This window comes from Procambarus clarkii, chromosome 9 (genome assembly GCF_040958095.1).
Source record: "Procambarus clarkii isolate CNS0578487 chromosome 9, FALCON_Pclarkii_2.0, whole genome shotgun sequence".
NCBI lineage: Eukaryota > Metazoa > Arthropoda > Malacostraca > Decapoda > Cambaridae > Procambarus > Procambarus clarkii.
Window position 1 is genome coordinate 17,748,725 of NC_091158.1, and position 26,908 is coordinate 17,775,632.

The window sequence follows — 26,908 nt, forward strand, 5'->3', positions numbered from 1 at the left end:
GTAGTAATTTAAAATTATAAAAATTATTTCAAACAGTTGGACAAAAAACTTATAAAGCTGGATAAAGTTTAAATACAAAACGAGGTAATCAATTAATTTATTTAAGAGCGGCTAGACTGTTGTGGCCGGCTCTGTGAAATTGTGTCTTATTAAGCCGGGCTACAGTTGCATTAATTACTTTTCCCTGAATAAAGGATCAAGGGCTTAGAAAAAAAAGATAATTACACGATTAGTGTTTATTTAGAGTTGGCAGGACACGAGGTAAAGTGAATGACGCGTGTCATTGTGTGTTTGTGTGTGTGTGTGTGTGTGTGTGTGTGTGTGTGTGTGTGTGTGTGTGTGTGTGTGTGTGTGGGTTTGTGTGTGTGTGTGTGGCAGTGTGTGTGTGTGTGGGTTTGTGTGTGTGTGTGTGGCAGTGTGTGTGTGTGTGGCAGTGTGTGTGTGTGTGTGTGTGTGTGTATGTGTGTGTGTGTGTGTGTGTGTGTGTGTTTGTGTGTGTGTGGCAGTGTGTGTGTGTGGCAGTGTGTGTGTGTGTGTGTGTGTGTGTGGCAGTGTGTGTGTGTGTGTGTGTGTGTGTGTGTGTGTGTGTGTGTGTGTGTGTGTGTGTGTGTGTGTGTGTGTGTGTGTGTGTGTGTGGGTTTGTGTTGAGTGTGTTTGTGTAGAGTGAATGTGAATACGTGTGTGTGTGTGTGTGTGGGATGGGTGTGTTTCTGTGTTGTTGTTGTTGTTGTTGTTGTTTTAGAATCAGCTACTCGGAACAAAAAGATCCAATTATCACGGGCTATGGTGAGCCCGTAGTGGACTGAACTGGCACAGTAGCGGGTCTGTAACTATGTGCTTCTACGTGGAGCCGGTGGCTGAGCGGACAGAACACTGTACGCGTGATCCTGTGGTCCCGGGTTCGATCCCGGGCGCCGGCGAGAAACGATGGGCAGAGTTTCTTTCACCCTGATGCCCCCTGTTACCTAGAAGTAAATAGGTTCCTGGGAGTTAATCAGCTGTCATGGGCTGCTTCCTGCGGGGTAGAGGCCTGGTCGAGGACCGGGCTGCGGGGACACTAAAGCCCCGAAATCATCTCAAGATAACCTCAAGATAACCTTCTGTGTGCTGGGTATGTATTGTGTGGGGTGATATAGGTCAGTGTAGGATTGGTGTAGTCATCTAATTGTGCTTGCGGGGGTTGAGCTCTGGCTCTTTGGTCCCGCCCCTCAACCGTCAATCAACAGGTGTACAGGTTCCTGAGCCTATTGGGCTCTATCATATCTACACTTGAAACTGTGTGATGCGGTGGTTGTATACGTGTGTAGAGAACATAAATAAGCCTTTTAATTTTTATAAGTGCTGCAAATTAGTTTTAACGAAGTCTAGTTACTGAAGCAATCTACATATTTATTTAATAAGAACGGTAAAATAATAAAGAAAGAGTACTTGAGTTACGATCAAAGAATATCGGGGATATTATTGGATATATACAATATCCGGTGGTGTTTGACACGGTCAATAGATGGCGCTATTATGGTGGTATCTGGCATGTCACGATGTGGAGAGCGGCATGTATGTCTTGGCTTCCCCCAACGACCACCCCCCCTCCCGCCCCCCCCCCCCATGTAAAGGGTGGGGGGGCTGGGGGTGGGAGGGGGGGTGGAATACGAAGACAATGAGGTGCCCTACATTCATGTAATGGTCACTCCACTCGCATTGACTGTAGCAGCAGTTCATCCTTCTTATCTTCAAGGTTTGGGTAGTTTTATGAAATATTGGTGTACAAATATTTAATGTCTTATCTCTTTTCAGGTTGTTGTGGTGTTAATGTAAGTTGAGAATTTTATTAAGGTAACATATCTATTTAACACTTTGGTTTTACTCGCCAGATGTCTGGGGTTTGTGCTCTAGTGTGCGGTGTGTTGTCAATACTGGTATTATCAGTGTCCGCTCAACCTGGTTCCGTGAGTATACTGAAATTAATCTTTTTTTTTTTTTTTTAACCTGTATATGCATATATTCCCTTAAGTTTAACCTTGTTAATCTATAGATTTTAAAAACCTAAACTTTGTCAATTAATATTTAACCTGTATTGGTATTAAAGCTTCACATTAATTTCGCAGATTTTAAAAATTAATATCTTTACTTTGTTTACGAATTTAAAATATTAACTTTTAAAAGTACATTCCGCGCGCTTTCAATCGAACTATATAAAACGTAGCGAGGCACCTTCAAAAGTTTCAATGGCGGCTAGTAAAATTACATTTAAACGTTATATTATAGTCTTGCAAAAGTTTAGTAATTACTAAAATTTTAGTAACTAATTTTTTTGTTCACTTTTATAACAAAGAGCTAAAACTTTATTTCGGAATGGCCCTCAATAATTAGTTACTACTACTTTAAAGCCATAAGGTTCTCTAACACTAACGTAGACGGAAGAATTCCGCAAGTTTCAACTAGTTAACTTCTCTCCCTCCAGCCTGGCTCTGGTTATGCTGGCTTGGGAAGTATCTTCAGTGGAAGCCAGGCACGAGGGACGCCAGCAGCAGGAAGTGCTAACCTATTGCACCCTGATCAACAGAGGCCCTCTCAAACTGGCTCCAGCCAGGGTGCTGGAATTAGACGACCCCTTCCAGGACGCCGGTTCTTCTGATGGCTCCAGTCACGCTGGCACTGGAAGCAGCGGTCCAGTGACTGGTTCCAGCCTCGGAGGCGGTGACAGATCTGGTCAGGCTGGCAGCGGACCACGGGTTTCTTCAGCCAGCAGCGGTCCTGTGGTAGGATCTGGTCAGCCCGTTGATACTAATCAGGGATTAGGTGCAGGACCGCGCGTCACTGCGGGCAGCAGTAGCGGTCCGGCATCTTACGCTGGTCAAAGGTATGGCAGCCCTCAGGTCAGCAGGGTGGACGCAGTCTTCCACCCCACTGTCACCCAGCTTAGTCACCGTCGACCGCTTCGTCACCCTGACTGACCAAGCTTTCCAGAGCGTGGCTGTCACCCTAACTTCCCTCACCGTCCAGACTGTCACCACAGGAACGCGTGGAGTAAGTTTAATGAAGTTTACGTGATGTACAAATTACACAAATGCTAAAGACAGAGCTTAAACAATGTCTTACACAGGTGCTGCAGACGCCCGTGGATGACCGCGTCGCCCTCCAGACAACGGTACTCTACAAAACTTCTACACTAACAGTCACGCACGTACAGTCAGACTTTAGGATTGTGACTGAAAGGTCTTTAGACTACGTGACCATCAGCCCACACTTCATACATCATCGTGCAGACTACCTACACCACCACAGCCACCCAGGTGTAAGTAAAGGCACAATACTGTGTTGCAATTGCTAGCCTATTTAATAATTAGGTAATCTAATAAAATTTATCTCTCCAGGCTGTCGTACACCACAACGCTGGTGCGGACCAACATTAAACACGAAGAGCACAGCGTTCACCTGACTACCGCACCATCACCGACTACGGTCCTCGTCCCTGGAGGCTACTATGGTTTCAGACAGTCTTAAGACTTCAAAGAATGCTTCATAAACTGTAATATTAGACCCAATAAAGTGCTTTAAAGAAGTTTCAGTGTATTTACTTTCACGCTTTACATTTGTTACGTATGAATGTTGTGGAACTATCGCCATTGAATTATTGAAATCAACAAGGCTTTGAAGATTACGCCTGGAAAATCTGCAGGAATTGGTTTTAACATGAAATCTATACTACGGTCCCATAGTACTAGGGGGAGGGGGAAATCCTGGATCCAGAATAACTTAGTTAAGCAAGCACTTGCGATTCTTTAAATTTCTCTTTGGCGGCTTTAGTAGACCATTGGTTAATGAGCTCAGAAGTACTGGGAGGATGTTTATATCGGTAACGGTTGCATGGGAAGTTTTCATGCTAGTAAAGACTACTTGTTACAAACGTGCGTCTTTCCCAAATCTTTAAATGTAAGTACTTGTGTAACTCCAGCCCTGGAATTTGATTAGTAAACAAACTAGATTGCTGCCTAGTTAATGCTGTGCGTATTACTGGCTTTGGGCATTTTGTTCTAGTTTTCTAAAATCTAACTCGTCTGGTATGTACTCCCAGATTAACAAGATACGTATTTAATACCTGACGCAAATTAAATGTTAGATTCCTATGTACATAAACTGCATCAAATGGAGTTTATTTTACTTGCACAAGGTTTACCATACTTTAAAGATGACTTGTGGTCTGAGGTGTAAACTAGCTGTTAAAATTAGTCCTGGTATTTGAAACCAATAAAGACTAAGAGGTAATTCTAGTTACTAACTAAACTGTAGTCTGCCATTACTTCAAATACAAAGCTGGGACGACTGTAGCACCTACCCAAGGATTAAATGAGTAAAGGTTCACCTCTTTGATCTAGGACCAAAGCGTTAAATAAATCTTAAGGGGGTAATAATAATGCACTGCCTGAACAGAGGGTGAGTTCGCTATCTATGCCACTCCTCCCCCCCTCCCTCCCCATTCATCGGGTAGTTCGTAAGCAGTGGCAGACGAGACTAAGGGGTTAAAGCCCTAGTTTAAAGGTATTTGATACTCCCAATCTTATGGTGTACCACAGCTTCAACCCAGTATTCCCATAGAGGAATCTGCAGAGGCCGGCCTCTGTACCATTTGGGAAAAGTTTCTGCGGCTAGGTTACAATCTTCCCAGTTTGGTGTCTTTGTGGCTAGGTAATTTAAAGTCTTTCTGCAATAACGTTGGCATAATTTAATGGCAAATCCTTGCATGTAATTCACCAAATTGAATGAGCTACGTGGAACTCTTGCCATTGTCCGGGTATCAGCAGTCCCAGTGGCTAATGACCCCGAACAGTTAAAGCAATTTAAAATTTAAAACCCTAGAGTAGCAATAGTGAATTACTTTCCACCTCGAATATACCGCACTTGGTGCTCCAGACTTGTAGCTTCGTGCCTTTATTGAGGCAACTTATAAATTGGGAAACAAAAACAGCAGCATTCACATGTACAAAGAAACTGAAACTGTAGATCAGGAACAGTTATACAACAGAAAATGAGCATAGCTAACAATGAATAGAAAAAAAACCACTAGAGCATTTTTACCCAAAAATAACTTGGCTGAAAACATAAGGCAACACAAAACTAGAACCACAGTTAATCATCGTATTTATCCGGATAGAAACTATGCGGGTACTACTGCCCGTAGGCAGCCCACAATTCCGCAGACGCATTAACGTGACTACACGAATCCTCACTTAAAATATGTAGTTGTGTAATGTTGTAGGAGCACATGTCTGACAGCGCACCTCGTTATCCTTTAGACAAATGTGTTCCAGGATGCTGGACACTACGGGCGGGGTATTTTCGAAACTTAAAGAGACCAGGTCTATGCTTGCATTGTGTTCAGAGGGAGCTTTAAAATTTAAACATTGCTTTATAAGCCCCATATCAACGTTGAAGATTTCAGGCCAAAGCCGTTTGTTACACATACCGGTGCTTTCCCCTTCAGATACTTAACGATTCTTAGTAAATTTCCCCTATACGAAAACTTATTTTGCCCTGATTATTAAATATTAACTCCAAAATAAGAACTTAAAGAGTCAATGAAGCACTCAAGGGGGGCATATTATGGAAAAATGTGATAAATGAAAAAGGAGTATTTAAAACTTTAGTGGTTGCATATAAAATTTGGTACAACTATCCCAACTCATTGTAGCAAATATAGGGAGGGAAGAAAAAAAAGTCGAAGATTTTCCAAAATGGTTAAAAAGTGTCAAACAAGTCTCAACTGAAGTGTCTGACTAAGCTATCACAATAGTAAAGTATTTTATCCCAAAAGAAATTCAGATGTCTCAAATGCCATTTATCAGCCGATTTGAAAACATTACCTAGAAACACCTTACAGAACGTATGGTCATCTGTAAAGATGCAAGTGAGGAAATTTGAAGTCTACTTCCAACCACAGGTGGCAGTGGGTTTGATTTTTTTTTTATTTCCCCCCCCCAAGTGACAATTTCAATTTTTTTTTCAATTACGTAAAGGATGTAAATTTCGCGTAAGTCGCCGTCTACAATAATCTTAAAACACTTCAAGATCATTTATTGATTTTATAAATCTTTGCAAACATTAAATATTTATATTTGGGGGAAATTTGACTTAGTAAAACATGTTGGATAATCCTTCTAGCCAAATTCTTTATTATATGATGTAATATACGAGTCTCAGAAATGATGTCTTGAAACTTGTGGTTGTAGTCTATTTAAAAAATTGTGAAATTCGTTGGAAGAAATGATGTCTCCTTTCTATATATGGTGCGGTACTGAAACCAAGAACAGTTGCAGCCCTTTATATATTAAGGAGGGGGGGGGGGGGTTGACATTAAACAAAGCTTAATATTCCCTCTTAACGAGGGTACCAATATTTTGTGAAAGTACATGTAATTTGTATTACATGTCTGCCAGCCTAGTTACAGTTAAAGGACAGTAAGTCTCCCAAGCGACACCAGTATTTGCTACCCTAGTTTCGTGCAGTTTAATATTTTGATCTTTGCAATCCTAGGCTTCAAATCAGGCCTTTTTCCAAGGGCTAGTTACCACCCAAGTTGATTACTTCCAAATTCATCTTCCACACATTCAGAGGATGAAAACAGGCAAGAGTTCGAAGAGCGTTTATTGAGGAGTACAAAGCGAGAACAAAGTATTATGCATGGTAGCCTGCGTTGACAAACACCGTATCAGTCACTGTCCTGTAGTTTGTGAAGGTAGTGCTCTGGGTACTGATGTTTGTGCGAACAAGTGTAGCCGTATACGTCAACCTGAAATAAAAGGAATAATTACCAAACTATACAATTTAGCAAGTAATTTTTTTTTTTTTTTTTTTTTTACCTCAAGTTTTCAACTTACACTTGGGTGGCCGTGGTGGTGAAGGTGTACTGGCTGATGACGTAGGACGTGTGGGCGAGGGTCACGTGGGTTAGAGAAGTCTCCGTTACGATCCTGAAGTCAGACTTCACCTCCGTTAATGTTACGGTTCCGGGCCGGACAAACACCGATGTCTGGAGAGCGACGCGATCATCGACGGGCGTCTGCAGCACCTGTGACGAAACATTAGTTAATGCTAGTACTAACGTAGATTAGTTAACAGCATACCATCAGTAGTGTTACAACGTCTACTTACTGCGCGTGTTCCCACGGTGACAGTCTGCACGCTGAAGGAAGTCAGGGTCACGGCCACGCTGTTGAAGGCCTGGTCGGTGACAGTGATGCAGCGGTCGATGGTGATAACTTGGGTGACAGTTGGGGTGAAGAGTGCGTCCACTCTTCTAACTTCAGGGCTGCCAACATTCCTTACAACGTTAACACCCGAGCCACTGGTAGCACGAGGAACATTTATTTGATTTAATGTGCCACTGCCGAATACTGTAGTTCTACTACCAGAGCTTTGACCAAAAATTGCACTAGGTGCCTGCCCCGCAACTACTCCCTGGCCAGATCCTGCACCAGCGAAGAATCCGCTACCAATACCTTGCCCCAATCCAGCATTAGCCGAAGAACCGTGTCCAATGCCCTGTACAAAGCCACTGCCAATAGAAGAATCTCTTCCAATGCCCTGAATAAAGTTGGTACCAATTGAAGAACTGCTTCCAACGCCTTGGCCAAAGCCCGTACTAACAGAAGAACCGCTTCCAACACCCTGGCCAAAGACTGTACCAAGTGAAGAACCGCTTCCAACGTCCTGCCCAAAGCCAGCACTAACCGAAGAACTGCTTCCAACACCCTGGCCAAAGCCGCCAACAAATGCAGAACCGCTACCAACACCTTGACCGATGTACCTGCCGGCATTTATACTACCAACGCCCTGTGAAGGCCCTGTAGTTGATGAATCTATGTCACCACCTTTAATGAAGGCGACGTTAGAGCCACTGGTTGGAACGTTGGAGATCACAGGACGACGAATGCTTAGGAAGTCTTGCAGTGCCCCTGTTGCAGGGCTCAGGGGGAGACCAAGATTCGTAGGTGCATTGCTTGCAGCAGAAGAAGAAATGCCAGAATTTGGCCGGGTGTCTGGGGACTGAAACAGAACATAGGGCGTAATATAAAGTGATGGAAGTTTGAGTAATTGGTCTATTTAACTTCAAATTGTGGAAAAAAAATCCATCTGTGACATCTTAAATCATGTCTTTACCTACCTGTAACTGGATATATTGGCTAGACACACCAATGAGGAGAGTAGTTAGTAGTAAGTTAACGGACCACATCTGGAATTTAAGCACAATATTTTATTTTCCAAGCATTTGAGTAGTAAGCCGTTCTGTTTTACCCAGTGTAATAAGCAAACTATGCACAACTATTTTAAATTTAGTAATTTATACGGGGGGGGGGGGGAAGGGGGAGGTGAAGGGTAATTCCGCATGAAGAGAAATTAGCAATCTTTCGATCTTCGAGACAACGTTGACGCTGTCTTATGTTTTTAGTGTAGAGGGCAAGAATATATTGTTTTTGCTTAGCTGCAATAAATTTTGCCAGAAAAATTTAATTTAAAGAAGGTTTTATAGAGAAGCTATGCTTTATTAGGTAAAGCAAGCAGCATTTAAGAGCTTTGACGAGGTAAGAGGTCAAGGCGTGTTTAAAGAGGTATTAAAAAGTTTGCTTCGTGCAATATTAGACTATATTGCCATTTGTTTATCAAATGGCACCTACAGTAAGTTAAGAATTTCAAAACTTTAGATTTAAAGTGCCATGCCACCAAACTTTGGCGACAGCTGGAAGTTTCCCTTTAAGGTCTCTTAAAGTGTCAAAATACTTTTAAGTATTTTAGCAATTACACTTTAGTAGCAGCAAGGTAACAATTTTTAATTTTCCATCTAGTTTCTTTTGGAAATATATAAAACTCAAAGTTAAAATCCATATAGTATACCAAGTAATACGTACTTAAAAACCCTTTGTGGCGCCGAGGCAAAATAGCGATATATTTTGTTTAGAGTTAAAAATTCTTTAACTAGAGTTAATCAAATATTAATCAGTGTTAATTCTGTAGTACTTAAGTACTCTATTTCTCGATTGACGGGACTGATACAAGCAATTAAGGGCGGGTAACACCACAACGAATTACAAAAAAAATCAAAGCTTATTAGTCTTAATATTTAAGCCCCTTTTCCAGAATCCACTTGTATAAATGAAAAGCATATAGCAGACATAAGACGACCATTAAAAATGTAATATTCTTCAAACCTTGAGATATCTCCCCTTGCCGTTATTACTAGAAAGGTGAGGAGTGCACTGGTCACCTAGTACCCTGCCCGTGCCCGTCAACACCTGCCTCACTCCCTCCCCCCACCCTTCCCCACCCCCCAACCCCCTCACCTGGTCCCTCCCACCTTATCCCTCCCTCCCACCCCCCAGATCCCATCCCCCCCCCCCCCTCCCCCGTGACGCGTTCAGAATAACGCTTTGAGTTCACGTATGTAATTCTCTTTGTTTTGGTTGGATCTTTAAGCTAAAATTTAAGTTTTTTGTCTCTCGCTAAAAACAACCTAATGTCGAATGTAAGCTAAGCAAACTGCCCTTAATGAACGATGCAATTTGGCCATTATGAATAGGGTACAGACATTCGCCCTGCTTGACATGGCAAACATAAGTCATGCGTGGGTCAAACAATTTTACCCATCGAAATGTTTACTAATAAATTTTGTTTTGTCTAACTGCCTCCATTAGGGAAACCCAAGTAAAGAAAAATAGAGTTTTCTCATAGAATCCAAAGTGTACTATCACACATGTGACATAATTGGAAACCCCCCCTCACAGCATATGGGCGTAGCTTGAGGTTTATCATAGTTACTTTCTTTAGAATTAATGTGCAACCAGACTCATTCTTGATTTATGAGTTTTCGAAGCCTGTACACGTGGAAAATGACTTGGGCGAATGATAAAAGTGATTCATTTATCGTATTAGCATCAGTAACTCTTCCCAACAATTGTTTCGACATAAAGAATACACAGCAACTAGTCAAACTGACTGAGTCTTCTTGAGTAATTGTTTTTGATATGTTTAATAATAATAATTCTCGTTGTCGAGGACAGGACGCCTGTGTGTATACATATTTACTTCAGGCTTAAATCAAGGTCGCTCCACAAGGTCGAACAATTGACCTTCCTCAGGATTCAACCCCACAATTGTTGCCCAGCTCCTGGAAACCCATTTATTGCTAGGTGAACTGACACATTAGGTGAAAAGAAACGTCCCCCAGCTATTTCTGTGCCACCCGGGAATCGAACCCGAGTCGAGAATGAAGCCAACGGGAATGAAGTAAGTTCCTGATATTTTTAGGCTACCAAACTTTACATAAAATATCCAAGCTGATTAACACGTTAAGGTCCGAAATATCCTGATTTCATGGGACTTGTTCAGCGATTGAAGTCGAGTGTCCTTCATATTATGTCCGAAGACCAATCAGATTTAAGCGCAACTGTCCATACTTTTGAGATTCGTGCCTTTTGTACCTAGTGAACGCTGATTCATTCTAAGTGGCTCTTGCATTTGTTCCAGTGACCTGTGCTTGGGGACTCCTATTTGGTTCAGATTCCTATTTTACAGAATGGCACTCAAGAGTTGCAGAAGGGACTCTGAAATACTCAAGATTTACCTTTGCATTATACCAAGTGGCACGTTACTAATGTGATGTGACTTTTTTGTACTTGAACAGATTGTACAAGATGATTTGTTATTTTACAAATTGTCTCTCGTGATTAACCCAAAATAACTCGTGGATTATGCTATGTGCTTCAGGGCTTGTGTTTGGGGACTAGTGCAGTACTGTGATTGATAGTTAGTACACAGCTACTCGTGGCTTGTACCAGGTGATTCGAGTCATCAACAAACTGATGAGTTAGGCGACGTAAACTTGTTACATGTACACAGCAACTCGTGGCTCGTACCAGATGGCTCTCGAATTGTACCAGGTTACCAGTGGCTCCTGAATTGAGCCAATTTATATTCTTGGCTTCCAGCATACAAGCTTTTATTATATACCAGGTGACATGTGGCGTTTACCTGGTAATTCGTTACTTGTATCAACTTGTATACTTGTATCAATCGAATAATATACAAATAATCCGATAACTTGTAAAATAACCAGATTTAACACAAAATTTCCGCATTTTACAAAGTCAATAACCATGGCCATTGCGCATGCGTCGTTCAAAAGGAACAACTGCCTGTTATTTTTAATAAACGGGTTGAGACTCATTGTACTAGCACAATAATGTGAAATAATGGCCAATTCGAAACGATATGAAAATAATTTGAACACGTCATGAAAATATTTATAAAACTATTTCAAATATAGTTTTGTATTTTTTTAATATTCAGTACACACATGTTCAGTACATTCGGCTATTAATACTACTAATTGTTTGACTTCTGCTCCTACTTCTTCAGTTATTGTTGTTGGTAATACTTCTGCAACTTCTTAACACTAATCTCAAGGCACATAGAAATGTATCAATGAGAAAATCATATTTTTTCATTGGTACATCATGTGATTTATTTTGTACATGTAAAGAGATGAGTAGAAGATAGAATTCCTAGCCTACAAGGCAGAGTGCATCGGGGTACTGTGTTAAACACTGGTTTAGGTGTTAACTTATGGTGCTTATGCTTAGGTTAACATAAGATTTAGGTTAAGCATAAGCAGGTTAACTATTTATGCTTCATTGTAAGCCTCAGGAACCCTACAAGATTCAGCTGAATCCCAGATTGCATTGTTTTTTGATCATGTGGTGGTGTAGTTGTCTGAGGCGTTTGCTTGCGAGTACCCAGTGCATAGGTTGGAATCCTCCTCATTGCTCCTACTGATTTTTTTCAGTAACCTCAATTTATTTTATATTATAAATGTAAAGTATGATTGCAAAGGAGTATGGCGTCACACACCATACACCATATAAAATGTGGTGTATGGTGTCTAGTAATCCTCAGTATTATAGCAGTGTACTATAATACTTCACTACAGTACTATGCAATAGTACAGCATCTTAGTACTACACCAGAGTACTATACTATAGTAAAATATAGTATAGAACTGTACCACAGAACCGTACGATAGTACAGGACTATAGAATGCGTTTTTGACTAGTCTTCTTTTGTTATCTCATAATAGCATGTTATCTCATAATAGACGGGTGCGACGTTGTATTAAGATATATATTAAGATAATATATATCTATATTAAGACAGAATCTAGGCTCCTGTTCTTCAATAGTTCCTCCAAAGGCTCTTGAATTCAAAATCTATAGAACAGCAGCTCATTGAGTTACCTTTGTTCTTTATACCATTAAACGTAAACTAAATATTGAAATAATGTTTGTTCCTGCGAATATTACATATTTCCTTCCCGAGAGATTGTAGACGAAGAATTTAATATCACATCCACGTCGACAGGAAGGAAAGAGAGATGGAGATATTATACTGTTTCTAAATAATAAAATAAAATACATTGAAAATTTAAACTTTTTCATTTCCCAATTAATCGGTAGATAAAAACTGTACATATTCATTCACTAATGCAAGAGGCATTAAGGCAATTATAACCAAGTTATATGGTCAATATATTTCTTAAGACTTTGAACAAAAGTGGATTTGTCGACTATAGTGACATCACACATGCAGATATTAAGCTGCACAATCGACTTGAGAATGGTCCAGGACGGACCGAAACGTCGTCGTCCCTTCACTTTCTAATGTGTGGTCTGGTCAACAGATACTAATGAATTTAGTAAAAAAAATATGGCAGGTGTGTGGGACCAAACTCAATCATTTATCAACATGTTCAAACACCTAACCACACCCAAGATAGTGGCCCTGCAATGCAAGGACTCCTAAAGCATTTACATGTCAACCTACGAAACCTGTAGATCTTTTCTCAGCTCTGGCAGCTTAGTCTGTACTTATTAAATACTTTATGAACGCAGAGGCTTCACGACGCATGTTTATTATTGTCATTGAAATTCTCGTAGCTCTTTGGAGCACGTAAACCGTTAAATAAAGACAGAGTAAGCCGCCACGACTGTAGAAAGATGTACTGGTTTCGTAAGTAGACACGTAAATGTATGATGAATCCTTGATGAGTCATAAATATAATTTTTTAGGGGTAAATAGTCCTTAGCAAATATAGGATGAGGTTGGGGCAAGGGTCAGCCTTTACTTCACATAGCACTTTATATGTTGTACTTTGGGGGACCATAACATACAAAATAAGACGTATTAGTTGAGAGGACAGGTTGTATATATGACACGTAAATATGAAAGCATGATACAGGTGAGTTGACGTATTATATGTGAAGCCATATATGCATGTACTCACTTCACATATCCCGTCCCTTGTGTTCTCTTTTGGCAAGCCTGTGTAGAAATCGGTCTAGTATTATTCTAGAAAATGTCCCAAAAATTGGAATTACAAAAAAAATTAACGGATTTTTCCCGTCATGAGATATTGCCACCTTTATTTTCCTACAAGCCGAGTTCTCTCAACGGGGGACTTAGCAGAAAAGCGCAATGGTACTAACTATTTCAGACACTTAAGGTAGCTTTAGCAGGTCATGACCTAGGCTTTCAGATATTATATCTCCAATTCTTGGGTCGAGGGACGTGTGTGTGGCTGCGTCAGGCAGCCGAACGTCACTACCTGGTGAATATGGGTCACTTAGCTTTGTTCTCAAGTGCCGTGAATAAATAGTTATCACGTTAAAAATATCTTGTAACTTAGCATTTGTTAACTTAACCCAAATAGCAATTGTATTCTGTGTGTTGTTAACAATAACTGGCTGTGGGGAATCGGCGAGAAAGAAAACGAGAGTTGTTGGTGGTCAGGAGGTGTAGAGGGGGGCAGAGGAGAGGAAGGTAGTCAGTGTGTTCCGCCCCTCAGTACTGCTAGCACCTTCAACACTTCCTTTCCAAGGTTACGTTTGTGGTTGTTTAGTTTATGTTGTCATGTTTGGCCTGTATATTGTAGCAACACATAGTGATAAAGGGAGAGTTTGTACCAAAGAGATATTTATATTTAGTTTTCTAAGAGTTCTTTTGATAGTTACTACTTCATTGGGGGAGAGGTCTTGGCGTCTAGAGTATTTGCTCGACGAATTCGGTTTTACCATAATCTAGTTTTTCTTGCATAGTACTATAAATAGCGTGTTGCCCGATTTAATTTAGAAACCTAGAATTGCCAAATAACCATTTACTACATTGTATACACTTGGGCACTGGTTAAGGGTTTAGGTTCCTGTTGTAGAGTATTTCTAGTACGTGGGGTGAATAATTTGTGGTTCTAAAAACTGGTCAGGGAAGCAGTTTTTCAGGAAGTGTTCAAAACGTACTAATAAGTTTTGAGTACCATGTAACAGCCCGTCCTCGAAGGAAAGACCCAAAAGTTTATGCTGTAAACCAGGCATCCTCTGCTCCCCCCACCCTTGTTCGTATAGTTTCTAGATACATAATCGGGTATGGAGGGTGTAATAATACATAAAGCATATATTTATCAAAAAGTACATGCAGGATATTCTGCTTGTAATTTGCTTCTCGCCCACCTAGATCTTGATACATAACCCCTGTTACCAGACATGACCCCGTGACTTCTAATTATTGGCCTAATGACTAGTCGAGGATACTAGGTTTATCTTTGTTTGAGCACTCTTCTGAAATGTTTGAAAAATCCTTTGTATTAACTAAGCAGCTGTAACCTCGTCTGTAGTAATATGGAACTGACTTTTGACCTATAGTCATGGGTTTGCCAGACTCCTTACTACGTAAAAATAGGATCGCACTGAGCTTCGATATATCTGGTAAACTCAAAATGCTGGCATGTGGGTGAGAACGTTAGTGATTGTAAGGGTCATTCCATGGAGAATGAATGGGTTGAAGGTACTCAGGTTGCCTGGCTGGCTGTTTAGTCGGTTCATACTCGGCATAAACAAATCCAGCCCCTCTTGTACATTTGTGTATGATTAAGTGGTTATAAATGGTGTTCTTTAGTTTAACGTTTGAATGCTTGGAGAAAGTGCAATACAAACTAGTCAAGTCTTGGATATTAAAGTAGGTTAGAAACCGTAAGTGTTAAAAGCCCTGTATCCAACTATTGCTCTAATGGTGATGGTTAATTAGCATGGCTGCGTATGATAGTTAAAATGTACCAACTAGGAATATTAACTTCGCTTTAAGATTTCTCCTTCTGCACGAAACTTCAGAAAGATGTGCTCTTAACTGTTAAGTGTTTATGCAATTGAAACGCTTAGTTATCAAATCTAAAAGTCTTAAATGTTTAAATATTTAAGTGTTAAGCAAAACCTCAATTATATTAAAAATGCTTACTCTAAAATATTGCATTAAATATCCCCCAGATGTATCTACGTGTCACCCTACTTACGTACGTGGCAGTATGTTTGGTGGCAGTTCTGGGACAACCTCGCTCGGTTAGTACCGGAAAAACTTTTAATTGTGCCGCTTCTCTTGCTTACTAACAAAATTGAGACTTGACTAATGTTTACTCTCTTCAGGGCGGCACAACTCCGTATGGCGGTCAAACACTTGGCAGTGCACCTCTTCCTTCTGGTCAGAAAGTCGGAGGCGTTCCATCTGCCTCACCAGATACATCTGCCCAGGGCGTCGGTGGATCTCTTGCTTCCAACCAAATCTTTGACGGGTTTGGACAACTTGGTAGCGGACCGCGCGTCTCTGCGGGCAGCAGCGGTTCAGTTGTAGGAGCTGGTCAGGGACTCGGTAGTGGCCAGCGCGTCGCCGCGGGCAGCAGTAGCGGTCCGGCATCTTACGCTGGTCCAAGGTATGGCAGCCCTCAGGTCAGCAGGGTGGACGCAGTCTTCCACCCCACTGTCACCCAGCTTGTCACCGTCGACCGCTTCGTCACCCTGACTGACCAAGCTTTCCAGAGCGTGGCTGTCACCCTCACTTCCCTCACCGTCCAGACTGTCACCACTGGAACACGCGGGGTAAGGACTTGGTTATATTGGGGTAACCATGAGTGAGGTAAAGACTGATAATCTTAAAGTAACTAAATATAACTTCGCACAGGTGCTGCAGACGCCCGTGGATGACCGTGTCGCCCTCCAGACAACGGTAGTCGTCAAACCTTCAACACTAACAGTCACGCACGTGCAGTCGGACTTCAGGATTGTGACTGAAAGGTCTTTAGACTACGTGACCATCGCCCACACTTCATACATCATCGTGCAGACTACCTACACCACCACAGCCACCCAAGTGTAAGTACATGCTGGTCTCCAGTGCTATATTAAATAGTTAAAATAGAAAATATACTATTTATCTAATGCTTTCTCCCTCCCCCCCCCCCCCCCCACCCAAGGTTGTCGTACACCACAACGCTGGTGCGGACCAACATCAACACGAAGAGCACAGCGTTCACCGACTACCGCACCATCACCGACACGGTCCTCGTCCCTGGAGGCTACTATGGCAACCGCCAGTTTTAGCCTCGACTTGTTGTTATTCTTTGAAATATGTACATTATTATTGACCCGGAAGACTGCTTCAAATGCAGTCCATGCAATATAAACTGACTTAATAAAATTAAACATGCGTAACTTCCGTATCATTTGTCCTCTTAATGTGTGTTGTTGCCGAAGAGCGCTTGCTAGTCCCATCAGACGGGCTCTAAAATACATTAGTCTAGTGCATACAGATGCACCGTTGGTCAGTGACCTTGGGACTACTGATGGACAGTAAGCATGGAAAACATTAGTTTCAGGTATACTTGTACATTAGAAGCCATGCAATCTATACTCTAAGTGTACGTCTTTTTCCCCCCCCCCTCCTAAGTTTTTCCTTCCTACTTCTAGAATCGCCAAAAGCGAATACTCTTTAGGTCGGTTATGGGTTTTCCCCGCACCCAAAAAAATGTAAATGCAACTAGCACCTAATTGCAGATGAAAGCGTTAGGGAAACTTCTCATTCCACTAAACGAATGAAGATCCTCCTAGGGTAAGAAGTAAATAATTATCATTAAAAACACTACAGCAGTGACGATTTTCTTTCGATATTTTCCCTTCAACGTAAACGTCTTCCATCTGGAGGACTAAGAAACAAATGATCGCTTAGGCCCATTTTTTATTGTTCGACGTGACTACATATTAGTCTTCACGTAAACCGTTACACTAACATGGCTATCCTAATCAGAGTAGCTGACAAACCTTATGGTTCAAAGTAGCATGGGGTATGGTGAGCCTGTAGTGGACGTGCCTGAATGATGGTTTAAGAGATTGTTGGTCGTAACAATGTCCATGTAGCATTACATGGACATTTCATGTAGTTTTATACATTTGTAAGTGTGGGTATACCTCGTGAAGATTCGCCTTATCATTAATGCTAGGGATCGGTGACTTGCCTGCTCTCTGCCAGGTTCCATCACTCGGAGGACCATCGAACAGTTATGCTCGAAGTCTAATTCATATGTTTATTACTAGTTGGCTGCCGAATGAATACTGCCTCCTACGATCGTCTGTGCGTGATTACTGTTGTATCTTTCACAGTCTTGTATTAATGTTGCTTAATAACAGTCTCCCTTTTGATATCGTTCGCCTTATGCGTTTTTGTTCTCGTATTGGCATCCTTGGTGATATTTAGCGCCCTCTGATTATTTTGCGTATTTGATGGTGCTACATAGCCTTCCCGGTTTGGTGCCTTCTTTTGATAATTACTTACTTACTTAATAACAGTCTTGCAAACGACAAGTCTTTATTCGTGATCCGTCCAATGTAGCACACATCGGGGGTCTCCAGAGATGTTTTAACTACATTAGTGCACCTCGGTTTGTCAGAGGCAGCAGCTATGCTATTTCTCATAAGTGAAGATGAGAGGTTATAAATGACAGGACGAATCTGCGTTTTCACTGAAAGGTTTGCAAATCCATTCTCACCTTATCCTCCTTGTATGCCTGAGTGAATTATAAAAATGTATACTGCAGTGTCTTCTTGGGGGGGGGGGGGGAAGGAGGCTGATTGTCACTTGCTGGACTAAAAATTTAATTCTGTAATCGTTGCTCAATTCGGCGGATTCATGGTGCAAACTGCAGAAAACGCATTGGACGACGTGTAAAAGCGTCATCCGTGCATTCACTCTTATCGTTAATACAATTTCCTGCAGTTGGTTAACATTACATCCGATAAATATCAATTACAGTCAACGAGAACACTTGTGGAAAGTCAATTTTAACAGCTTGCCACGAAGACTCCAATGTCTGACGTACCTGTAGTCGATACTAACCCTTCCCTCGTCCATGGCGACAATTGGAACCCCAACCTGCAAGGAGAGGTTACCCTCTGGGAACAAAAGGAGGTGGTGCAGGCTTCCAGTTTATTCATTAAGATTGCCCGAGGTACCTTGAGGGAGGCAATTTACATTTGACCTTTTAGGCTAACCAGTAAGGTCTACTCTATGCAAGGAAGCATAGGTGGTTGGGTCAAAAACTTTATGAAAATGCTTAGATGGTTCACTAGAAATACTATCAGAAGCTGCCCCTTCAACATCAATCATGTACAAGTTATTACTTCACTAAGATAGAGTACCGCACTAATAATTTGAGCAGCACTGGAAACCTAGAATGCTGGTTCGATACCGACACCAACTTTCATGGAAAAAATTTGCTACAACAGCAAAAAGTCATACATGTAGGCGAACTCTGCTCCTGGAAGGCAATTCTTTGATACCTTTGAAAATGCAGGCCTAGTCAGATCCGCCACCAAGCTCAGTTTACTTGTAATCACATTATTGCACTGGTAGAACCGTGAGACTTTCCCCATACCGTGAAGCACTACAGGCAACTCCAACGAGCGTAGAATACAGTGACACGTACCACCGATCCAGTTGAAATGCAAAGCATGGCCACAGTAGGAATAATTACTTTCTGAACCGGGCGACATCAACAAAAATAGTCGGGCAAGTATCGCCGACATACATTCATTGAAGTAGAGTTTGATGCAGTGGGAGGAAGCCTTTACTTTCTTCGTGTCAATTGCACTCAATATTTTCTCTGCTATCTTGGGTTACACATTTTTCAGCCTGGCTGCAATCCTGCCAACTGTATAGGACAACTCACTACGCTAAATTTAGTTGCCACTACTTCAGACTCCAAATCTGTGCCTGTACTAAAGTAGAAGCTCGAATACTTTCGCATAATGTGCAACAAAGCAGCTTTCGAGGAATAGTAATTTTTACAGAGGGACCGGTGTGGCAACGGGTAGGTTAAAATTGAGCATCTAAAGATCACGCCATTTTATCTATAAAATTTGAAAGGAAAAGTATAAAAAGGAAACCCTTTAAGACTAGTGATCTGGATGCCGAGGATTCCTAGGGCTTCCTGCTTTTAATTGATAGGAGCATCTCCGGATTAAACCTCGTGGTCTAATTTTAGTACCACTATTATCTTCAGACCTGAAGATAATGTGCATAGTATACTGAAGGTTGGGTAGTGAATATGCTGTTATAGCGTCTAGGGAATGAAGCAAGTACTAGCGTAATTGTTCGAGAAACTGGCGTAGGAGGGTGAAGCGTTAGTTAGTTTTGATTTTTATTGAAACCGGATTTTTATGATTAAGCGTGGCAATAAATTATGTTTGAGACATGCGAGTGCCTACATATGCATTAAGTTTGTTAGAGAAACTTTTCACATGCAACGAATGTTTAGAATTTCACAATTTAGTCAAGAACGATGAGGTATAGCAAGAAAAGAGTCTCACTAATTTTGCAGCTTTATACGAAAGGTATCAAAATGCCGTTCAATAATTTACTACTGCACGGAATGGTCAATATACTAAGAAGTATTCTAGTTAAGGTAGCTGCCGTACAAATTAGTGGTAAAAGTTAAGGTACGTAGTAATGTATCCAATAGAATATATTTTTATTGAAAGTTACCCATAGAAATTTAGTTACGAAGTGCTAGTGAACAGTAACATTTAAGTAATGTTCACCAACACATTAAACCTAGTCATGACGAAAAAGTATGCCAAAAAAATTAAAACTGGCGGTTGCCATAATAGCCTCCGGGGACGAGGACCGTGTCGGTGATGGTGCGGTAGTCGGTGAACGCTGTGCTCTTCGTGTTAATGTTGGTCCGCACCAGCGTTGTGGTGTACGACAACCTAGGGGAAGACCAAGTATTAGGTAGGCAGGACATAACATGTTTAGTACTGCACATAAAGTATATCTTTAACTTACACTTGGGTGGCTGTGGTGGTGTAGGTAGTCTGCACGATGATGTATGAAGTGTGGGTGATGGTCACGTAGTCTAAAGACCTTTCCGTCACTATCCTGAAGTCTGACTGTACGTGCGTGACTGTTAGTGTAGAAGGTCTATAGAGTACCGTTGTCTGGAGGGCGACACGGTCATCCACGGGCGTCTGCAGCACCTGTGTAAGCCATTGTTTAAGCTCTGTCTTTTTAGCATTTGTGTAATTTGTACATCACTTAACTTCATTAAACTTACTCCACGCGTTCCTGTGGTGACAGTCTGGACGGTGAGGGAAGTTAGGGTGACAGCCACGCTCTGGAAAGCTTGGTCAGTCAGGGTGACGAAGCGGTCGACGGTGATAAGCTGGGTGACAGTGGGGTGGAAGACTGCGTCCACCCTGCTGACCTGAGGGCTGCCATACCTTGGACCAGCGTAAGATGCCGGACCGCTACTGCTGCCCGCGGTAACGCGCGGTCCGCTGCTACCCTGGCCAAGTCTGTCACTGCTGCCTACGCCTTGCCCGGCTCCCACAACTGGACCGCTGCTGCCTGCGCTAAGGTGCGGTCCACTACCAAACCTGTCACCAAAGACAGAACTTGAACCCGAAGAACCACCAGGAGCAGAACCAACAGTTTGAGCACTGCCAATTCCCTGGCTCGATGCAGACTGCGATCCGCTGCCGGCTCCCTGGCTAGAACCGGTAGCTGGTCCACCGCTCTGGCTGGCATACGGAGCTGTGCCGGACTGAAATTATTTTAGAAGATATTAAAACCGTCTCATTTATAATGAATATTATATCATTATAACTTAATTATACGAAGCATAAACCACTTGTTACTAACCGAACGAGGTTGTCCAAGGACTAACAGTGTCAGGGATAATGTTAGCGTTCCGTACACAAACAGCATGTTGATGCGGGTAGAGCTCTGAAAACTTTACTGATTAGACAAACTAGCATTTCAGAGTAATTAAAATTAAGTCTTAGGCCTACTTTTCCTATATTCACTAGTTTAGTGAAGACAGTAAGTCTATTCATCCGTGTAAATATATAGAAGTGGAAAACTAGGAAGAGTAAAGTTTAACTTTAAACTTTAAAGCTGAAGCCATTTAAAGTTGGTAAGCTTTATGCAAATCAAATCCTTTGCGTCCTTATTTATAAAGGTTCAAGTTACTCGTAAATGCCTTTACGATAGGCCATGTCATGCTTTGAAGTTAGTAAAGCAAACAAATTTAGCCTTGTTAAACAGCTGAACTCATTGTAAAGGCGGTAGGGTCAAGATAGACGCGCGTAGGGGTGAATGTGTATTTAGCTGGACACAGACGGGGTGATAGATAATACGTACCATATTGTATATATCTTTCACCATGCTGGGTGGCCGAGATTGACAGCCCAGCAAAATGAGGTACCGAGCAATTTCTCCAATTTAAACTGATCCAAAGTAATCTGGTACCATTTGTTTCAGTAACGGGACAAGAGCCATTTTATATTTTGGATTTACTTAATGTCTTACCATAGACGGCAATGTCAAGTGAAAAACATCTTATAAAATTTAATTACCAGATTAAAAAAATGCAGGGGGATGGCTTTGAGTAAAATTGGTACTCATGTTAAAAGTATTTATCCACTCAAGACCTAGCTATTTAAGGATTACATTAGAACCTATTTTAGAAAAAAAAAAAAAAAAACTTTTCAGTGAAAGCAAATTACTGCACGACAAGAGTTGCGCCGTTATTTTAGGGAGTATTTAATGTAACAGATTAAGTGTAGTTTAAGGCGTCCTTTGGGAAAACCTAAAGTACTACCCAAATTCTTTTAACCATTTCCCCCTATAACTGATATCCCGATGAGTAAATATCTCTAAATGTTAAAGAAAAAAAAAAATCACCGAATGCTTAAAAAAATACATTCCCTCACCTACAATCTAAAACCAAAGTAACCAACACTTGCAAATAACACACAAACTAACCACTGGACTCGAGTCAGAGGAAGTTCCGGTGGGAAGGTTGAGTGTGAACTGAGGGCTGTCTACCAGGCGCCCTCCCTTAATGCCTCGGCCCCCCAGAGAGAGTAAATTCCCCCTCATTTCTCATAATGACTACCCATTCACACCCCCCCCCCCCCACCCACCTTTGCCAATATTTTCAAACTATATCATACAGGTATTTTATATTTAGAACAGTTTAAAGTTTCCTTCTATCACTTCACTTAGTGTCTTCCACTTGTTCACTAACCTGACATTGAAACAATTATTTGTAAGGTCTGTATGTTATATTTAGATTCTCAGCTTCCACCTGTGTCTCCTTCTTCACGATGTTGTTGTTGTTGTTGTTGTTGTTATAGATTTAGCTACTTGGAACTAAAATATCTATGTAGTACGAGCTATTGTGAGCCCGTAGTGGATTTTCCTGGCAGAGGAGCGGGGCTGTAACTACCTTGTTCACGGACTGCACATGTTAAATAGTCTGTCCTCGTCTGCTCTATTCCCTGAGTATTTTGCATATGGTGATCAGGGGTACCCTGTTCCTTCTCACTTCGTAGGACGTTAGATTTACCTCCTTTAGTCTTTCTTCGTAACTCATACCTCTAAGCTCTGTGACTAATTTGGTGGAATATCCCTAAACTTTCACCAGCTTCGTTTTGCTTTTAACAAGAAAAAGGATTCCATGCGAGCTATGCATATTTAAGAACTGATCTGACATAAATTGTATACAAGATCCATAACGATTCTTTGCTTCTCGTTCCTTAAGGCAATTTTGATATTTGTCAACTTTCCGCATGTAGCCGATGACATTGATTGATGTGGCCTTGTGGTAACAGGTTCGGAGGCTCTGTCACCCCCCTTCTCCCTTCCTCCCTTCCATCCCTGCATCCCTTCATCAAACCGTTTCCTTCTGTTTGATTCGATGAGTGGCTTCCTCTCCATTGTAGTACCTACAATCTGACCATTTCCCAGCTTCATTGCTTTGCACTTCGTAGAATCAAACTCAAACAGGCACTCATTAGCCATTTTAGGTGTTTTATCATTGTCTCTCAGGCAGCTGAACAATTAAATTAAAAAAATGTGAGACAGAAACCGATATTAAGTATTCACATTGCTGGGAGAGGTTGTGAGGTTGACACCAAAAGTGAGGTGGACAGACACTGCGTTTGCAAATAATGAAAGTAATTTCCTTAGTATTTATAACAAGAACAGTTGAAAAGAAATAGGTAAAGTTAAGAGAAATTATGAAGTGTAGGAATTTTTGTAGATAAATTTAGAAAGAAAGTTTTTGCCTGTACATTAGTACAGACAAAAGGAAATCCTAAAAATGAATTCTTCAGACATCAAGCAAGATTAGGGTGAAGACTGAACCACCTTCCGGGAGAGGGAGCCTGTCGGCCGAGCGGACAGCACACTGGACTTGTGATCCTGTGGTCCTGGGTTCGATTCCCAGGCTCCGGCGAGAAACAATGGGCAGTTTCTTTCACCCTATGCCCCTGTTACCTAGCAGTAAAAATAGGTACCTGGGTGTTAGTCAGCTGTCACAGGCTGCTTCTTGGGGGTGGAGGCCTGGTCGAGGACCGGGCCGCGGGGACGCTAAAGCCCCGAAATCATCTCAAGATACCCTCAAGAAGATAACCACCTGTGCATTTCGGCAGCTTTGGTAACTGATAATGATAAATAAATGTATTATACTCTAAATAATTATTAAGTATTTATAGAGAAGAACTTGGTACTTTATTTCAGCTGAAGAAAGCGAGATTTTTTAAGCATGTTCTATTTATTTTGTTTAATAGTTGAATAGGAAAAATCTCTAAATCAATAAAAAGACGCATTTTAAGGTAAAAATATATTTATTTTAAAAGTAGATTCGACAAAGAAATAACAAAGCAAACTTTTTAATTGAGAGACAATCAATAAAGAGAGAGCTATAATACTAGTAATTAAACATACATCATAGGGAAATCGAATGAAGCAATGTGATTTCACAAAACCCAAATGTATAAATCAACTCAATGTGGCATATAGAGATTAAATAAAATGTTTTGCTTCAAATTTAGATATCCTGTTAAAGTGTTAAACTCTCGTATATTGAGTTTTTGAAGCAATATTGTCGGTCCAGTCCGTCCTCATCACAATGGACTACATTACACACAGAGATCCCACTAACGTGATGCATTAGATGAAGTGTATGAAATGCATCAATTGTAATGATGTAAGGGCGAAGAGGGAGAACGGCCTATTGACATAGCTCGGGATGCAGGGGGGGGGGGGTTGTGTAAAATCCTGGTTTGTGCCTCGGAGATGCTACAGGATCCAGTAAGTTCAGTAGAACTTCGGTTTCAACCCTTTTACCCTGTCGTAGCTCAGTCGATTAAGGCAGTGTCTGGGATGCTCCCGGACGCAGGTTCGAATCCTCGTCACGGCCCTTGTGGATTTGTCCAATGGACTACATAGTCTTCTCGGCATGATATCTCCTTTTGATAATTACTTACTTATAAACAATGACCTCGTTAATCAAGCCTTTAAACCACCTTGTTTACGAATGAAAACGCTGTTCTGTATACACAAGACTCCAATCCGTCCTCAGGCCAGGCTCGTTATAAATGGGATCTACCCCCGTCACATTTATTCATCAATTACGACGAATTGTTTATCAAAAATAGGTTTGTTCTCATTTATTTAAAATAATTAGTATTCTATATTATAACTCTAGATTCAGTTAGTCGTAGGTTAGGTGTTTAAGGTCTATTTGTGATTATTGAATTTAAAGTAAGTGGGGAGGGAACTATCAGGGAAAAGCACCAAGTCATTAGAACTCTATTTGCACTTGCAAGGGATCAGAATTGGGATTGGGACGGGAAGGAATGATGCCTAACCAAATGGACGGTCGGGGATTGAACGCCGATCTGCATGAAGCAAGACCGTCGCTCTACCGTCCAGCCCAAGTAGTTAGATAAGTGGAATGAAGCATTTACAGCGTTGTGATCCGAACAGGTGGGACGCCAGCGAAGCATTACTCGCGAAATGTTCGAATGTTATCAATTGTGAGTCGTGTGTATATCGTTTTTCATTCATAAGCCGGGAGTTTGGCAGGTGGATTAAATAGCTATTGTTGATAAGAATGGGCTGACTGGTAACAACTGAAACTTTCCTGAACGGTGCATCGTTAACGTCTTCTGTTCGAAGCGCAACTGTAAATGCCTCACCCACATCCTTCAAATACAACTAACTGTCAAGCGAAACTAAACACGTAACCTAATATACGGCTGACTATACATGAAACGCTAATACATAATAATATTACCTTATTCACGAGAAAAACAAATTTTCATTATACATTGTTAAAATGGCTGAACATGTCTTTCTGGTCGGTCACAGAACTGACGAGCAAAGCCTTGTGACGGGTAGTTGGGTGGGAGAGGCAACGAGGGGGAGTGCTTACAGGGAACCCACATTCCACGCTGGACACTTGACTGTGTTGTATTGTCTGAACTTACTCTAGACGGTTTTATTGCACCCTGTCATGGTTTGTAGTTCGTTTTATTTCTCGTTGTGTATTTTTGGTCAAGCGTCACATTTAGCATATTAGTTTGATACTTATATATGAATTTTAATTAGAAGTGGATGTTGTGAAAGTAATGTAATTGAAATTTATTGATCTTTCAGATGGCTGTTGCTCTCTTGCTAATAATCTTCGGGTGTATAGTGCAGGTAAGATTTCTATATAAGTTACTCTCTCTTTTTCTATGTTAAGTGTTCGTTATTAGCAATTTGTTTCTATCTCGACAGAGCCAGGGTCAGGCTTACCAACCTTACGGCACCCACGCGCCCGTTCCAGTGGTCACCCCCTACGACCTCTACTGTTACAGCTGAGGTTAGTAAGAAAGTGAACATGGGTTTTAATTTTCTATTTATTACCCTGCCAATAACTTATTAATTAGCAACATTTATCTAATAATTGTCATTCATTTTCAGACGACCCTGACCCACACGCTGCGGGAGACGACGACCTCTGACGTGTGGGTTACAGAGCAGACGGCGATCACCCTGACAGTCACCCAGACAACCACCCAATGGGACTTTGTTCCCCAGTATCCACAGACGGTGACCTCTGTGATAAGGGTCACCTCCACACCGGTAGTGGTTGAGACGGCTACGGTGGGGGTCAACCCAGTGAGCACAATGGTGTCCATCTACAGTCAGTTCGTCACCACCACAGATACTGTTAAATACTGGCAGACTATAACCCACGTCGCTGTCACTCACGAGGTAACTAAAGAGTTAACTTCAAGTAATTGGGGAAGCCGACTTAAAACTTCCTTAAACCTAATTGCTTGTTTTATATTTGCAGATCCAGACGGTGCCTGTGGTAACTACACAAGAGCTCTTTCAAGAGATAGTGACTACGGTCACCCAGATAGTAACGACGACGGTTACCTCCTCCACTGCAAGATACTATGCTTGATCTTCTTACCTTTTGTTTAATTCGTGTCTAGTAATTCTTAATGTTAAATACTCTATTTAGAGTGAAATATACTAAACTTGGGTCCTAATAAAATGAATGTTGCAATACTGGGCTTGCTTACTGTCACTAATATTTAGAAGTACATTAAAAAGGTTAAAGTTCCCTAATGCAGATGAAATGCATTAAAATAAAACGAAGGAATATTTATAGTTTCGTTTAAATCAGTTTAGTTCATTTTAA

At 41.3% G+C, this 26,908-nt stretch overlaps 5 protein-coding genes across 5 annotated transcripts; 3 read left to right on the forward strand and 2 right to left on the reverse strand.

The window, feature by feature from the left end:
* The first annotated feature begins 1,650 nt into the window (after window positions 1–1,650).
* Window positions 1,651–3,563, forward strand: LOC123766108 (uncharacterized). Its single transcript, XM_045754972.2, has 5 exons — window positions 1,651–1,735; window positions 1,872–1,946; window positions 2,462–3,027; window positions 3,104–3,295; window positions 3,375–3,563. The coding sequence occupies exons 3-5, from the start codon at window positions 2,863–2,865 to the stop codon at window positions 3,411–3,413; spliced, it is 396 nt and encodes a 131-aa protein (XP_045610928.2). The 5' UTR covers window positions 1,651–1,735; window positions 1,872–1,946; window positions 2,462–2,862; the 3' UTR covers window positions 3,414–3,563.
* Window positions 3,564–6,627: 3,064 nt separating this feature from the next.
* LOC123766103 (uncharacterized) lies at window positions 6,628–9,310 on the reverse strand. The gene is made up of 5 exons (XM_045754965.2): window positions 9,204–9,310; window positions 8,162–8,230; window positions 7,150–8,043; window positions 6,876–7,066; window positions 6,628–6,787 (listed from the first exon to the last, which is right to left on the reverse strand). Exons 2-5 carry the CDS (start codon window positions 8,228–8,230, stop codon window positions 6,673–6,675), a joined length of 1,269 nt encoding a protein of 422 aa, XP_045610921.2. The 5' UTR covers window positions 9,204–9,310; the 3' UTR covers window positions 6,628–6,672.
* Window positions 9,311–13,814: 4,504 nt separating this feature from the next.
* On the forward strand, window positions 13,815–16,577 carry LOC123766111 (uncharacterized). The gene is made up of 5 exons (XM_045754974.2): window positions 13,815–13,924; window positions 15,360–15,431; window positions 15,516–15,965; window positions 16,048–16,238; window positions 16,340–16,577. The coding sequence occupies exons 2-5, from the start codon at window positions 15,360–15,362 to the stop codon at window positions 16,464–16,466; spliced, it is 840 nt and encodes a 279-aa protein (XP_045610930.2). The 5' UTR covers window positions 13,815–13,924; the 3' UTR covers window positions 16,467–16,577.
* Window positions 16,578–19,876: 3,299 nt separating this feature from the next.
* Window positions 19,877–22,273, reverse strand: LOC123766109 (uncharacterized). The gene is made up of 5 exons (XM_045754973.2): window positions 22,186–22,273; window positions 21,061–21,144; window positions 20,474–20,962; window positions 20,206–20,396; window positions 19,877–20,129 (listed from the first exon to the last, which is right to left on the reverse strand). The coding sequence occupies exons 2-5, from the start codon at window positions 21,124–21,126 to the stop codon at window positions 20,003–20,005; spliced, it is 873 nt and encodes a 290-aa protein (XP_045610929.2). The 5' UTR covers window positions 21,127–21,144; window positions 22,186–22,273; the 3' UTR covers window positions 19,877–20,002.
* A 2,954-nt stretch (window positions 22,274–25,227) lies between these two features.
* On the forward strand, window positions 25,228–26,775 carry LOC123766113 (chondroitin proteoglycan 1-like). The gene is made up of 4 exons (XM_069321394.1): window positions 25,228–25,247; window positions 25,993–26,077; window positions 26,179–26,472; window positions 26,555–26,775. The coding sequence occupies exons 1-4, from the start codon at window positions 25,228–25,230 to the stop codon at window positions 26,666–26,668; spliced, it is 513 nt and encodes a 170-aa protein (XP_069177495.1). The 3' UTR covers window positions 26,669–26,775.
* The last annotated feature ends 133 nt before the right edge of the window (window positions 26,776–26,908 follow it).

Coding starts and splice junctions, on each gene's coding strand:
- LOC123766103 (XM_045754965.2), bottom strand. CDS start 8,230: ATGTGGTCCGTTAACTTACTACTAACTACTCTCCTCATTGGTGTGTCT. Junction 8,044..8,161: donor GCCAATATATCCAGTTACAG/GTAGGTAAAGAC, acceptor GTTCTGTTTCAG/TCCCCAGACACCCGGCCAAA. Junction 7,067..7,149: donor TCACCGTGGGAACACGCGCA/GTAAGTAGACGT, acceptor GTTTCGTCACAG/GTGCTGCAGACGCCCGTCGA.
- LOC123766113 (XM_069321394.1), top strand. CDS start 25,228: ATGTTCGAATGTTATCAATT. Junction 25,248..25,992: donor ATGTTCGAATGTTATCAATT/GTGAGTCGTGTG, acceptor CTATCTCGACAG/AGCCAGGGTCAGGCTTACCA. Junction 26,078..26,178: donor CCTCTACTGTTACAGCTGAG/GTTAGTAAGAAA, acceptor ATTCATTTTCAG/ACGACCCTGACCCACACGCT.
- LOC123766111 (XM_045754974.2), top strand. CDS start 15,360: ATGTATCTACGTGTCACCCTACTTACGTACGTGGCAGTATGTTTGGTG. Junction 15,432..15,515: donor TTCTGGGACAACCTCGCTCG/GTTAGTACCGGA, acceptor TACTCTCTTCAG/GGCGGCACAACTCCGTATGG. Junction 15,966..16,047: donor TCACCACTGGAACACGCGGG/GTAAGGACTTGG, acceptor AACTTCGCACAG/GTGCTGCAGACGCCCGTGGA.
- LOC123766109 (XM_045754973.2), bottom strand. CDS start 21,126: ATGCTGTTTGTGTACGGAACGCTAACATTATCCCTGACACTGTTAGTC. Junction 20,963..21,060: donor TCCTTGGACAACCTCGTTCG/GTTAGTAACAAG, acceptor AAATAATTTCAG/TCCGGCACAGCTCCGTATGC. Junction 20,397..20,473: donor TCACCACAGGAACGCGTGGA/GTAAGTTTAATG, acceptor TGGCTTACACAG/GTGCTGCAGACGCCCGTGGA.
- LOC123766108 (XM_045754972.2), top strand. CDS start 2,863: ATGGCAGCCCTCAGGTCAGCAGGGTGGACGCAGTCTTCCACCCCACTG. Junction 3,028..3,103: donor TCACCACAGGAACGCGTGGA/GTAAGTTTAATG, acceptor TGTCTTACACAG/GTGCTGCAGACGCCCGTGGA. Junction 3,296..3,374: donor ACCACCACAGCCACCCAGGT/GTAAGTAAAGGC, acceptor TTATCTCTCCAG/GCTGTCGTACACCACAACGC.